A 15,638-nucleotide genomic window follows, 5' to 3' on the forward strand; every position below is an offset into this window, starting at 1 on the left:
GATGAAACATAAATATTGTTTTTAAAAATTATGACTTGGAAAATGAATCAATATTCTAACTATATTGTTTTAAAAGAAAAACTGTCTGATTGCCAACTACCCTGTCCTTCTTCTCCCAAAACTGTGACAACCACCATTCTATTCTTTCCATCTATGAGTTTGATGATTTTAGATTCCTCATATAAGTGGAATTATGCAGTTCTTATCTTTCTGTGATTGACTTATTTCACTTAGCATCCTGTCCTCCAGGTACATCCATGTTGTTGCATATTGCAGGATTTCCCTCTTTTTTAAGGCGAAATAAGATTCCTTAGATGTACTGACCACATTTTCTTTATCCATTTATCAACATGCATAGAATTTCAGTTATACAGGATGAATAAGTTCTAAATATCTGTTTTACAACAATGTGCCTACAATACTGTATTGTACACTTAAAGATCTGTTAAAAGGGTAAGTCTCATACTGTATTCCTACCACAATAAAAAAGTATTTAAACTGCCTGCTTTGTTATACTGTGGTGCGACAGTCTTATGGTTCACAGCTTTTCACTCCCTTCCCCCCGTCATTACACATGCCAGTCCCTGCCGTGTGACTTGCAGCGCGGCCTACAAGAGGGACCCCCCCACCCACCCACTAAGCCACAGCCGGCTCAGCCAATAGAAAGTGAGCAGAACTGACAGTGTCGAGTGACTGGGTGGAGCCTCTGGCTCTCCCTGCTCAGCCACAGGAAGGCCCGTCCCAGAACACAAGTTCAGCCCAGGTGCCTGGTGAGTGAGCCGGAAGACACAGAGAGCAGAGCCAGGGCCCCGGCCACACAGTGGCGCCAGAGCCAGGGCCCCGGCCATCCCTGCGGCCCCATGTCACAGCAGTAAGAGGTCCATGTTCGCTGTGGTACGCCCCTGACTCGTGGGGGTTGCCTGCTAAGAAGCAGAAAAGGTAACGGATGCGCACGGCAGCTGGTGCCCTCAGAAGTAAAATTTGGAAAAGTGTCTATTTGTTTTTCTATCATGGAATTCAATGTGACAAGCACACCTGAGGATCTACCGTGTGCCAGACTGACGCAGGTTCATAACGACGGATATGTTATTCCCATGCCCTTAGACCTCCTAGTCCAGGGATGGCTGATGGGGAGGCGCGGGGGAGAACAGAGTATTAATAATCACAATGCACTGTGCAAAGCACAGAAACAGAGGTGCACGTGAAGTTTGTTGAGAGCCCCGAAGAGAAGGTGACTAACCCGTTGACAGTCCTGCATCACAGTTATAATAGCTACAGTAGGATCTTACTGCCACCAAAGAAACTGCCACTTGAAAGTTGCCAACCATCTCCATATCTAGCAGTGGAAGAAACCTTATTCTAGGGAGAATGTTCGAAGTGGGCTGAGTTAAGCAGATGTCAGGAAAGATGATCATTCCAGGGGATGGGTATCTTAAGACTTTTGGTGGAGCTGGGGCTTGACACAGTCCACCCCATGCCATCCTCTTCGATCTGTGGCAACTGGGGCAGTTTGAGCACTTTTTCAGAGAGGCCCTGCAGCCTCCTGGGAGTAAGCCATCAAGACCCTATCTTTCCACTTTCGCTTTTTCTCATTATTAAAATTTCCCTGGGAATTCCCTGGTGGCACAGTGGTTAAGACTCCGCGCTCCCAATGCAGGGGGCCTGGGTTCAATCCCTGGTCCAGGGACTAGATCTCACATGCATGCCACAACTAAGAGTTTGCATGCCCAACTAAGGAGCCTGCGAGCCGCAACTAAGGAGCCCTCGAGCTGCAACTAAGGAGCCCGCCTGCTGCAACTAAGACCTGATGCAACCAAATAAATATTAAAAAAAAAAAAAAGTTTAAAATTTCCCTGACAAACTGAAATGGCCTCAGGTGAGATTAGCCAGCAGCAAAGGCCACCGAGGGCTGCCAAGAGGAAACGCAACACGAGCGAAGAGGTGTCTGGGCTGGTGAGCTGACCTCTACAAGGCAGCCCATGAATTCAGGGGAAGGCTGGCCCTGGGTGTGGTGAGTGACTGAGATTGGAAATTTCTCCAGACGCCACCTGTCTAGCGCCATGTTTATAACTTGACATCCTTGGGATATCCTTGCTGCCTCATGGCCACACCATCTCCACCATCACCTGTCTCCAATCTCCTCTTCCCTGCTCAGCTGGTTTGCTGCCCAGTGGATGCCCCACCCAGGAATGAGGCACTGGCCTCCCCTTCCTGCAAGCCCCCATTCCTCACATGGTTCTTTCAGAGGCCCCTCCTTTGGCTTTGGGGAGAGGAACCCCACCCTCCTTCCCATCAACCCCACCCACTTCTATAACCCTTCCCTGCCCAAACTTGTCTCCTTACACAGGATGGGGTGAGAAGGGTTGTCATGGTGACTAGGGGCACAGGGCTGATTCTGTCACTCTTAGTAAGCCCTGGGGGAGGCGTGTGATCCTAGGTGTCAGTGGTTTTTTTGTAGAACTGCCGGGTACTTAACACCTCTTTGCCCTCAGCCTCAGGCCATAGTTGCCAGCTCTGGGACAACAGGAAAAGTCCCACATATCCTGTTATGTAGAGAGCTGAACACATAGCTGCAGGTGTGACCTGACCCACTGAAGACCACAGCGGGTCTAGTATACACCTTAATCAGCATCTTAGACTTCTGTTACTGCACATAAGGTTACATCAGCGCCATGTCTGGGCAGTGATCTGAAAGAAATACCCAAAATGCATAGAGCAGACTTCCCGGCAGAGTTAAGGGGTTTCCACCAGGTCTGGACGTATCTAATAAAGCGATGAGGTGGACAGCCTGTAAGTGTCTACTTGGTTTGATGATGTGCACAGGGTGAGGGGGACGTGGTGCATGGGCTGGGAAAAGGGGTCATACTGGGGAGGGTCTAGTGAACAGACACAGTGGGAGTGGAGAGAACAGCATGGTGGCCTCCCAGCCCCGCTCACCACGAAGGGTGTCTGGGGTAGAAGGTGAAGGGGCGCTGGGAGTCATGGGACCCCAGCATCACTGCTGAGGCACATGAGTGCAAAATGTAACACTGGTTGCGGGGGGGGGAGGGATTCTTCCTACTTCTTCGAGGACCGTGGGGATTCTCTGGCTCTCCTGGTGAAGGGGGCTCTGGGGACACTGGGAGCTTCCTCCTTGGTGGAGATACCAGAGCACTGACAGCAACACTCAAAACATGCTGTCCATGTGAGTGAACCAGGGAAAGGGCTCAACCATCCATTAACAGAGCTCTGTCACATATAGTTACTGCATTCTGTTGAACGAAAGAAACCAGAAAGAGGACAGAGTCTGTGATGCCATTTATATGAAGTTAAAGAAGAGGCACATCTAATCCATGCACAGAAGTCAGAGTGGCCCCTGCCTCTGGGTGGGGTACAAGGGCACTTTCTGGGGTGACAAGGCTACTCGCTATCATCTGGCTACAGGGTGTATGCGTATCAAAACTTCACCAAGATGTACACCTAGGTCTAGGGCCCTTTGCTGCACGTAAGTTATACCTCAATAAAAATATCAATTAAAGAGCTGCATTTATAAAGAATTTTTAATAATATGAGGACATGCCTATACTGTAATCTTTAGCAAAAAAAAAAAAAAGCAGCATAAAGAATTGGAATGTGTGTGAGAACAATTAATCAGAAAGTATGCATGGGAAAAGGTGTGGATTAAAACACATCATGTGTTAAGAGGGACTGTTTTGAGATTGTGAGAATGTCTAATTTTTTCCGTACTTCCTATTTTTCTGTTTTTCCTAACTTGATACAATAAGCATGTGTTGGTTTTAGAATTAGACATCTGTTTTAAAAACGAAAGGGTTCATTTGCTATTTTTTCAGTCCATCTCACTGTTGACATTGACCTGGAGTCAGCGTGAGGCCCTGTCTGTTCGTGTGAGCTGCTGTGTGGCAGGGTTTCAGCTCATTGAGCTCATGCAGTTGGCCCTTTGAACCCAAGGAAGAGATTCAATGTCCTCCCCATCTTGTGGGTGAAGCTCTGAGTCCAGAGAGAGAAGCAGCCCTCGGAACTTGGGTGTAATGACTGAAAGTGGAGCAGCTACTGGAAGCCTGGCCAGCACCCCACAAGGAGGGCTGGGCATCAAGTCCAGAGTAGCAAACCAGTCAGAAGATCATTTCTCATGGAGAGTCTGAAGGCCAAACATAACAGAACCAGAGCCCTGCAAACTGGGAAACTGGGAGGGCCAAGGTAAAAAAAGAAGCGGAGATGGCAAAACTAAGTCACAGCATGATAAACTGCTGGTTTACTGTTGCTATTGTATCCAGAGCAATGTTTCATTGATTAAATGCTGAAGACGTTCCCATGGGTCCTCCCTTCCTTGTGCATCCCTGGGATGAACCCCTACCCCAAGAGGTGACCTGAATGTCCCCCTAAAAGGGGGTCACACACCCTGCTAAGCTGTACTTCCTTGTTTCAGCCTGTGAATCCTCACCCTGTATTGCCCAAATGTGGTATTTTCCAAACCAACTCGGCCATGGAGTCATTTTGTATTTAAGGGGAGAGGTCCCTTGGGGCCCCCAAGTCTAGCACATCATTTCACAGAACGGGGAACTAGAAGCTCAGAGAGGGGAAGTATCTTGCCAAGGGCACACAGCGAGTCAGCAGCACAGTATGGGCAACTTCGAGCCTGCTCCACTACTCCATGCTGCCCTCTGGGGATAAGCGTGCCCTCAACTCCACAGCCATCCCGATGACAAGACCCACAGAACACAGGGCAAAGCCCCAGCTCCACATGGTGAAGTATCAATACAATACAAAGCAACCAATACCACACACAGAAAAGCAACATTTGTCTGGCAGCATCTGAGAGTTCTACCCAGTGTATTACCAGTGAACATAAGGCTTCCCTTCAACCAGCCAAAACTATATTCCCCATTTCCTGTGAAATTCTGTATTAATTTATCTGCTACACATTTTGTGAATGCTTTCTCAAGCATACTTTGTACGTCGCTGCTTAACTAGCCCACAGAGAGCAGGTACCTACAAAAGGCTCTACAACTCGTTCTGTCGTTTGATCTCAACCACAGATCTGTCGAGTAGGTTTGTGTTTGGGGCTTTTTTCCCCCCATTTTACAGGTAAGAAAACTAAGGCCTGGAGAGTTTCAGTAACTTGTACAAATCAAGTAGTAAAGAGTGAAGCTGGGTGTTAAGTCCAGCCACATGACTAGAGTCCAGTTCTCAATTGCTGCCTCTTGTATGAACTTGAACATCTTCTTCATAACTCACTGTCCTGGTTGTGATTACCAGTTGCTGGGTCCTTCTGTGCTTTTCTGGCTTTTCCCAGCAGTCACATCCTTCCATTCTGTAAGCACCAGCCATTAGCTTCTCCCTTTCAGCTTCTATTTTGCTGATACTAATATGCTCTAGACAAGGACCCCACAGGGAACCAATTTTTTTAGAATTTTATATAATAAATCTCTCTAAGAAAGGATCATTGAATGAGTAACTAAGAGTCTGATGTTTATTGAGTGTATATTATGTGCTAAATTCTGGACATGGATGCCTCATGTAATCCTCCCAACAAACCCATGAAGCAACTACCATTATTCAGCCCACTCCACAGATAAGAAAGCGGAGGGTAGGGCGAGGCTTCGAGCTCAGGCAACCTGACTGTAGAGGCCACTTCCACAGGTTTGGGGTCTCCGCAGATCACAAGCCAGTGCTTCTTATTCTGTGGCGGAGGAAACAGAAGCCCCCAGAGGGCACTCCTGTGGCTCGGGGCTGGCTCTCCACTATTTTCTTGGTTTTGTGGTCTACAATTAAGGTTTATAGATAAGTAACCAATCACCAAGGAAGCCTGGGGTGACTGCATATAATATTGAAATAGAATCTTGAACTTGACACTATTCTTCTGCCATTTGTTGCCTGTTTCGTGTTGAAAAATTCTCACAGAAATTCCAGATAGACTGTATCCTTGGAGTGAGGAACTCTGCTGCCTACATCCCTGGCAGAATACAGGCATTCACAAATGCCTGCTGGCTTGGAGGGCTGCAAAACAGTGAATAGGGAGAGTGAAAATTCATAATGACATGCTCCCAAGACGCCTGATCTGGAGAAAGATGGGCAACATGTTTAGCTCACAGGTGAAGGTATAGTAAAAACCCTTAAGCAACCAGTTATTTTAGTCTGCAGAGGAGAACAGTATCGGGTGGTGAGCATATGTGTGTGAGTCGTGGTAGGCAAGGGGGGTGAGGGGAGAGCAGATAAAGGGGAGCACGGGGTTAAGGTGAGATGTTCCCTTCACTTCAAAGTTGGTTTCAGCTGGCTTTCATGGAAGACAAATGGCAAGGGGGTCAGAATCTCTCACCCTTTGAGCCTCCCCATTGACAAGCCCTGCAGTCTTAAGCCCTCCTAATCATTTGCTTCTTGGACAGCAGTTTCTTTCAGTAAAATAAGGGCTTTTGACTAGATGGACATGAATGTTCTTCTAGTTCTATTACCCTTCAATTCTTTCTGTTTTCTAACAGACTGTGTGGTTGGATGAACTGAGAACCAAAAAGAAACTGTGTAATCAGGGAAGCCCATGAATAAGCTTTCAGACCAGCTATCTATTTTCTAGTCTATTCCAAGCTCAATTTTTCTTTTTTTTAGAAAAAAGGACTGTTCTCTGATGATTTTCTGCACTGCCCCATACTTATTCATTAAAACTCCGCCCCCAATTCAGAAGAAACTGTGCATTTCCTACTTTTATGCTGTCTGTGTGTTTGATTTGCACAGCTCAGCTGGTCAGAGGAACTGAGACATCTGTGCCCCTGCGAGAATCTCTCCCGGTAAGTCACCTCTCAGTCACTTTGCCTATTACTTAGCTCAGCTTGTGTGATGAGTAAAAGCCTTTGCAGGAAACCATGGAAGACATCAGAAAAACACCAGGTGCTCACTGAACTATCTTAAAATATTATCTTTAAGTAAAAAGTTAGAATTCAGAATGGTTTCAGACTGTGATAACATCAAAGATACAAAACATGATTATGAATGAAAGACTTCAAAGGGAGCAATATTATTTTAAAAAGCCCTCACCTTTCATAAGAAAGGTTTTTCAGAGAGATGATGATTATTGGCCAAAACCTTGACAGAGACTATCTTCTGGTAAGGAGAACTAAAACCTCATCAGGACACCCTCTGAATATATGCCTAACCAGAAGCTGCGTCTAAGTCTTGTTCTTTTTTTTTTTTTGGCCAAGAAAAGAAGGAAGCCTGAAAATTGTCCAAATTAATAGCAAGTTACAAATATCAAATGAAGTTTCACGGCATATTCAGTGTATGATTCTTTTTCTGGCTCAGAATTTAAAGGTGAGATTTTCTGTGTGCTTCTCTCAGCTGCTTAATCTGAGGTACCAGGAGCTTGAGACTCACAAGGACTAATTAGAGAAAACTCTCAATCAAGCAGTGGAACTTAAATAGACCAGGCAAGTCAATGGGTTGTGAAGGGACTGAGCTAACCCAGGATGTATGATGGGAGATGAAACACTGTCCACTTGGCCGTTTCTTATGTATGTGTGGGAGCTCTTAATAATAGCAGCTCAGAAACTACAAACACAAATTTCAGAGAAAATGTGAGAATGGCAGTCTGGATTTCACAACTGGCTGCTGGTTCCTATGACCTTCTCAGGGGACTCGGGCATCAGCCTGTTTCATTTTGACTACACTGAGGCGCCAGGCTGACAGTCCTGTTTTTAGTTCTCTCACCAAAGAGTGAAAGAGAGGGGACCACGACGGATAAGAGTACAGGCTGCCTGCGTTCAAAATTAGTTGCTTCCTCACTGTGTGCCTTTGGCGAAGTTACTCAACTTCTCTGTGCTCTGAGGTCCTTATTTGCAAAACAGGGACAATAACCTGACCTGCCTCACTGGGTCACCTTGAGGATTAACTGAATGAATGGAAGTGAAGCTTGGAAGAGTGTTTGGCAGGCAGAGCGCGGAACTGTTCATTACCACCAGCACGCTCGTAATGATGCTGTGTGTAAGCTAACTCCTGGGAATGGCAGCTTCAGAACAGATTGTAAGACAGTGTCGGACGGTGCCTGACCCGGTTTCTGGACATTGTTATCACAGCTTCATTCACTCCGCGTGGCTATGCAACATCAGATTTTATTTGGTGAGATGATGCTCTCCATCTAGTAAGCAGAGAAGCAGGCAACAAACATCCCTTACTACAGAAGTTCACTGTTTGACCAAAAAAGGGACTTCAGTTAAATGTAGAAATCTAGGTATCAACTTTTAAAATCTATTGGTGTTTAAGATAGTTTGCATTCATGACGGACTGTTAAGGACATTCCAGGACTTTATAAAAGATCTCTTCTTTATTCACAGAGTCGAGCAAAATGGATTATCAAACATCAAGTCCCCTCTACGACACTGACTATGGGATGTCAGAGCCCTGCCAAAAAGTCAACGTGAGACAAACTGCAGCCCAGCTCCTGCCCCTGCTCTACTCGCTGGTGTTCATCTTTGGTTTTGTGGGTAACATTCTGGTCGTCCTCATCCTGATCAACTGCAAAAAGCTGAAGAGCATGACTGACATCTACCTGCTCAACTTGGCCATCTCTGACCTGCTTTTCATCATCACCATCCCGTTCTGGGCTCACTATGCTGCAGGCCAGTGGGACTTTGGAAATATAATGTGCCAGTTTTTCACGGGGTTCTATTTCATTGGCTTTTTCTCTGGAATCTTCTTCATCATCCTCTTGACAATTGATAGGTACCTGGCTATCGTCCATGCTGTGTTTGCTTTGAAAGCCAGGACAGTCACCTTTGGGGTGGTGACAAGTGGGGTCACCTGGGTGGTGGCTGTGTTCGCCTCTCTCCCAGGAACCATCTTTACCAAATCCCAAAAAGAGGGTTCTCGTTATACATGCAGCCCTCATTTTCCATCCAGTCAGTATCATTTCTGGAAGAATTTCCAAACTTTAAAGATAGTCATCTTGGGCCTGGTGCTGCCACTGCTTGTCATGATCGTCTGCTACTCGGGAATCCTAAAAACCCTGCTTCGGTGTCGCAACGAGAAGAAGAGGCACAAGGCCGTGAGGCTCATCTTTGCCGTCATGATTGTCTACTTTCTCTTCTGGGCTCCCTACAACATCGTCCTTCTTCTGAGCACCTTCCAGGAATTTTTTGGCCTGAATAACTGCAGTGACTCCAATAGGCTGGACCAAGCCATGCAGGTGACAGAGACCCTGGGGATGACACACTGCTGCATCAACCCCATCATCTACGCCTTCGTCGGGGAGAAGTTCCGAAGCTATCTCTTACAGTTCTTCCGAAAGCACGTCGCCAGATGCTTCTGCAAAGGCTGTCCAGTCTTCCAGGGAGACGCTCCAGAGCGAGCGAGCTCTGTTTATACACGATCCACGGGCGAGCAGGAAATCTCTGTTGGCTTGTGACCTGACTCAGCTTTTATATGCAGACTAGGGGCGGGAGCGGTTCTTTTAAAGAGGAAGTTACTGTCATAGAGGGTCTAAGTTTCATCCATTTATTTGGCATCAGCTCTAAGTATATTAGATATTTCAAGCTCATCAGTTCTAGAAAGCCAAATCAAAACATGTGATGAAATAGCAACCTTCTCACCTCCCCTCCAAATACATCAATTTATTGGCAAACTCTCCCTTCACTGCAAAAGTTCAATATAAAAAAAAAAAAAAATCCTCAGAGAATTGCTAATTCCTGAGTTTGGTTACCTGAACGGGAATAACAAAATGAACTGAGGAAAGTATCGTATAGTTTATCGGTGTAGGGCAACATCCAGGTTGCAAATGTGCTTAAAATAGATCTTTCTCTTGCCATGGGGAGAAAAGACATGGCCGTGATCAGTTAAGAAATGACAACTTCCATGTGGGATCTCCCCTCCAAGGTGTGGTTAATAAGTTCCACAGACATTCACACCAGGGGAGCCCTGTGGCCTGCTGAGAGCTGGGAAGGCTTCTTCGCAGAGAAGGGATTGGAGGTGGATGGTCTGTTGGTGGAGAGGGAAGATGAGCTCCAGGCTGCAGGCACCGACCGCACTGGCAAAGCTTGGCTGTGGGGAGACGTGTGCTGGTTGGGGGAGCCCCAGGGGAGGAAGGATGAGGTGAGAGCATGAGGAACCTGGACAGTGCTGCCCATCAAAGTCCAAGAGCAGAGCAGGGAGCCCTTGCCAGTGCTGCACAAGGCTCATTCCACAGCCAAAGGATGGCCTGGAAAGGTGAGCATTCAGGGCAAGGAGACCAAAACAATCTGATCGAGTGAGGAGGCTCCACTTAGGTCGAGGCGCAGGAGATGGGAAGGAGGGGTGCATTCTCACAGCACTTAGGATGAGAGTCAGCAATAGTTGGGGCGGATTTGGCTTGGCGGTGAGGAGCAGAGAAGAGTCAGAGTGAACCCCTAGATTCCACGCGAGCATCAGAGATGCCCTAAAAGAGACACCAAGGAGGAGGAGGAGGTTTAGGTCAAAACAGGAGTTGGTGGAAGAGAAAGGGTCCAGTTCTGTGAGCTGAACACAGCCCTAGGCACACAGACCCTGGGCTGCCTATCACTGACTGCTCCTGCCCCCAGAGCAGTCCGTCCCATCCAGGCTTGAATCATGAGGCATCTCCAGGGGGCTTTGAAACACCAGATTTACGAATGCACAAGCCTGAAGTCCAGGAACACTTTTAGGTCAGATATGACATCTAGGTGAGGACTGATTACATAGTTAATGAAAACCCAGAGCTTTATAAGCACTGAGTAAAGAGGTCCCCAAGAGCTGCAGGAAGCCTGAATGACTGTTTCTGCCTGCCAGGCTCACCACTATTTATGGTTTTCCGGATTTAACTATCAATAGACAAAGGAAAGAAGGACACACTCATTTGGAAACAGGCTGCCTCAAGCTTCATAAGCCACAAAACGTGCAATTTACTAACCTCTGCGTTTCAGGCTGAGTGTGGAGGCTTTAGATACATCTTCCAGACACCATCTCCAAACAAAGCATATCCAAACACTAAGAGACTTATTCATTTCAAAGGGAGAATTAAAATTTTTTTGCAGTTGCTACTTATGTTATTTTGTGTATGCCTAAGATTGTTTTGAATTCAGGGGTAGCTAAGACTATCGCTGTAAAGATTAGGTGGGAAAATGTAAAGGAGTGGGAATCCCTCAGGAGGTTAAGGTGTCAAAATAAGAGGCTCTACTGATTTTTCTCCAGCTCTAAAATGTGAATCTTGAGGGTTGTGGCTGTCAATGGGAAGTGACTGGAAGGGCCTTTTCTTTTGCCCTTAAGGTTGCTGAGAGCGCGTATATGACACATGACCCTCGCCTATGAGTCAATTCAAACATTCTGATATCTTTGTGTGTGTATATACGTATAAACATACATATATGTATATATACACATATACATATGCATGTGTATGACATTCTTACATATATAGAAAGTTACAAACTGCTTACAAGAAAATATGTATCCAATAAAAACCCTGTAAAATAACTGATTGTATTCTTGTTTTTTCAGCCAAGTTTACATTTAGAAAATAGCACATAAAGTTGTGAGAGCAATTTGTGTAGCTGTTTTGGAAAATTTCATACACACACACAAACACACATATTGAGAATTATTTTTCTAATTATTTTTAAAAGTTGACCCTCTCCCTGGGTCAAATTGCCAGAATAATTTGTTTTTAAAGATGCTACTTGGGCTTCCCTGGTGGCGCGGTGGTTGAGAATCTGCCTGCTAATGCAGGGGACACGGGTTCGAGCCCTGGTTTGGGAAGATCCCACATGCCGCGGAGCAACTAGGCCCGTGAGCCACAACTACTGAGCCTGCGCGTCTGGAGCCTGTGCTCCGCAACAAGAGAGGCCGCGATAGTGAGAGGCCCGCGCACCGCAATGAAGAGTGGCCCCCGCTTGCCACAACTGGAGAAAGCCCTCGCACAGAAACGAAGACCCAACACAGCCATAAATAAATAAATAAATAAATTTAAGCTCTTCCCTCCTTTAAACTCTCAAAAAAAAAAAAAAGTCTTGCTTGTATTTTTCCAAAATACTGTCAAACTTTAATATTTTACATTATGTATGTCATAATTGTGCCACATTCTCCGTTTTCCTTAATTTGTTGTAAGCATATTTACAAGTCTTACTTATATTTGGCTCCATATTGTTACTACTTTGAGAATAAGTTCTGTGTCACTGTGATTCTGTCATGTTTCAGGAACTTATTTTTGTCTCCTTTCTTAAAGCGGTTAACTAGTTTTTTAAAGCACACACTTAAAACATCTTTTTCACATTAAATTCAATGGGAAGCCCTTCAAAGCCATTAAGAACCTTGGGCTATACTGCCCCCCTGTGGCCACTTAGTAAACCAACAGGGCGGCCAGCAGCCATCCTTGACCACAGAGAATGTAGACAGGGGGCATTTTTACACTCAGCCGTTTAATGTCTGTCTCTGCTGGCACCACTCCTGTTGTGGACAAGAAGTACTTCCACAGCAGCTCGGGGTGGATGATGCACAACTCATTCTTGTTATTTATGAAGAACAAGAGGAGCATCAGGGGAGGCCACACTGATGCCTGCAGGGAAGGTCCCAGCTGCCCAGGGCCAATCCCTACAGATCTGGCCAATCTCTGGGATTCTGATTTGATCAGTCTGCGATGCGGCCTGTGGTTTTGACTTTCAGAAATTCCCCGGGTGATTCTAGGTGTCACCAAGTTTGAAAACCACTTGCTTACAGCCCGTCGAACCGAAAGCAGGTTCAAGAGACGGCTGATGTCTGAGGAGGATGCTGCCCGGCCTGGAAGCGGGTGGCACGTAGGCCCGGTCGACTCTGGATTCAGATCCTCAATTCTCATAACAGTGCATTGACTCTGTCTTCCCCCAAGCTGGTTTTAAAAGAGTGTAAATCTAGACTTAATTGGCAATATAAAATATCTGTATTTGAGGCTCCAAATATTTCGTTTTCATTTCTGGTTTTGGATTATGTTTTGACCCATCCATTCCAAGTGAAAAGTAAATAAAAGTGGGATGTCTGGTGCCCATGCTGAGCTTGACGGCTTCATTTTCAACAGACAGCAAGTCCATCATGTACAAAAGGTCTGTCTGAGATGGTTTACAAGTGAATATAGATTTTGCTTCTGTTGGCAAAAGAATTCTCCCCCCATTTCCTCCTCCCTCCAATGAGCCCCACCTTTAACCATGACCATTAAAAAGCATTATACCCGAAGAACCAGATAATTCTGGGAGTCCCTGTCAACCCTGGGTGAGGCAATAATTCTGCAGAGAAATCAACAGTTTTAAAACAGCAATTGTTCCTATTTAGTCTAAAATTCCTCTACTTGTGTTACCTGCCACTTACCTAATATTCTTCAAAAATTCCTTTTAAGAAAATTATGACTTTTTCTAACATATAATCAAATCAGGGCTCTGTTGATTGGTTAACTCACTCCTTCATGCAGGGTACAAAGTAGACCCTGGTAGACAAAAGAGCAGGTATTTAAAAATCAGACTGGGACTTCCCTGGTGGTGCAATGGTTAAGACTCCACGTTCCCAATGCAGGGGGCCCGGGTTTGATCCATGGTCCAGGAACTAGATCCCACATGCATGCTGCAACTAAGAGTTCGCATGCCACAAGTAAGGAGCCCTCCTGCCGCAACTAAGGAGCCCACATGATGCAACTAGGAAGCCGGCAAGCCACAACTAAGGACCCTGCCTGCTGCAACTAAGACCCAATGCAACCAAATAAATAAATAAATAAATATTTAAGGAAAAAAAAATCAGACTGACTTGAGCTCCAGCCTTGAGACTGTGGGAGCTTGTGGAAGTGACTTAAAGACTCTGGATCTCAGATTCCTTTCCTGTCATTTGGGGTACTGTTAATATCCACCAGTGAATTATACTGGGATATAGTGTCTAGACCAGCACTGTCCAGTAGGATTTTCTGTAATGATGGAAATGCTCTGTATCTGCATTGTCCAATACAGCAGCCACCAGACTAGTGCAAAATGTGGCTAATGTGACTGTGGAACTAGGTTTTTTATTTTATTTTAATTAATTTAATTTTAATATGGCCAATGGCTATATTAATGGACAGTGCAAGTCTGGCATACAACAGATACTCGTAAATATCAGTAACACTTGAATTGGCATCAGGGATTCCTATGTTTAAATTCCTAGGCACATTACTAAATGTTTCTAAGCCTCTTTCCTCATCTGTAATATGTGGCTAATAATAACACCTACCTCACAGATTGGTTCAGAGGATTAAACAGAAATTGCACGTTAATCGCTTAGAGCAGTACCTGGCGCACAGAAAGACCCTCTTGTAACTGTCGGCTGCTTTCCTAATAATGGCTGTTTGCTCTTTACACTAGGGCCCCCCCCCCCCACAGAATGCTCTTCAGCATGGTGGGCGATCCAGCTCACTTTCTGTAGTGGAATAGAAGCACTGCAGACCTGAGAGGGCTCTTTGGGTGTGAAATCAAACACCATGGATTTACAGTAATAGATGGAAAGGGCCCCCCAACTTTATGGCATTGTGTTCAACCCATTCAACCTTATGGATCTCCTTTGAAAAGCCTTTCAAGGGTAATTAACCTGATAATGTAATTATGGCTGGATGCAGACCCTGTAGCTCAAAGCAAAATGGGAGATGGAGGTGTGGGTGGCAGGCCAACTCCCCTCCCCTGCTTCTGGGATTCTGACAGAAGCTTACACACAAGGAGAATCAAGAACTAGGTAAGTACTGAATATACAATGAGCTCTGGCAAAGTAACATGGGCAGATGTGGCTTAGGCAGGAAGGCAATGGGGTTTCTCACCACTGTCCTCCATCTAGATCTGGGACCTCACCCCCAGGTGAGCCCGGAGAAAGGGGAGCAATCAAGAGACCCTTGGCCCACTCTCCTCCCATGGAAGCTGGGACAGTCAGGGGTGGGAGAGTGATGGCAAGTGTCCCCGTCGGCCCTCCCCTGAGAGGGAGAGGGGACTTGGGCAGAGGCTCTGCCCTCCGTGGAGCAGAAGCAGAAACCTGGGGAAACGGGAAGTGAGGGAGGTCTCTCTAGTACCATCGGCTGTGCATTAACCGTCTGCAGCTCAACATTCATTCATTCATTCATTCAACAAACATCTGTGGAGGGCCTACTACATGCAAGACAGCAACCATTCCACGAAAGGGAGTCTGTCCTCACGAGATTCGCTGTTAAGAGAGGAAGGCAGGCAAATAATCAAAGTGACCTGGTGTTTGAAGAGCGTGCTGTGAACGAGGTACAGGGAGGAGAGTGAGCTCTCCCAGCCCGAGTACAGGGGCCCGGGGAAGCGAGCCTGCAGGAGGCAATGTGTACTTGAGCAAGGGCTGCTGAGAAGCTCCTTAGGTAGGTCATGGGAGAGGGAACAAGTGTGCAGAGGTGACCGAGAGCAAGGCACAGGCCAGGGGCCTCAAGTGGCACAGCCAATGAGATAGGTAGATGGATAGACAGACTACGTGAGTGTGGGGGGAGTGGGCACTCCTCCCAAGGGAGGTCAGGAGTGGTGGCCAGTACAGAGAGGGCAGGACCAGGAAGTGTCCCCGCCAGGCTTCCCCTGGGCAAACCCTCTGCCCTGCCTTTGAGCAGAAGCAAAACACAAGGTGATGGGGAGCCGGGAGTCTCCCCAACATACTACCCAAGTGCATTAGCTATTTATGATTCCACA

At 46.3% G+C, this 15,638-nt stretch overlaps 1 protein-coding gene across 1 annotated transcript; it reads left to right on the forward strand.

Moving 5' to 3' along the window:
• Window positions 1-664: 664 nt before the first annotated feature.
• Window positions 665-11,929, forward strand: LOC309638230 (C-C chemokine receptor type 5). The gene is made up of 2 exons (XM_082413899.1): window positions 665-6,779; window positions 8,319-11,929. Exon 2 carries the CDS (start codon window positions 8,330-8,332, stop codon window positions 9,386-9,388), a length of 1,059 nt encoding a protein of 352 aa, XP_082270025.1. The 5' UTR covers window positions 665-6,779; window positions 8,319-8,329; the 3' UTR covers window positions 9,389-11,929.
• The last annotated feature ends 3,709 nt before the right edge of the window (window positions 11,930-15,638 follow it).

This window comes from Balaenoptera physalus (assembly GCF_965194825.1).
Source record: "Balaenoptera physalus genome assembly, chromosome: 11".
Lineage (NCBI taxonomy): Eukaryota > Metazoa > Chordata > Mammalia > Artiodactyla > Balaenopteridae > Balaenoptera > Balaenoptera physalus.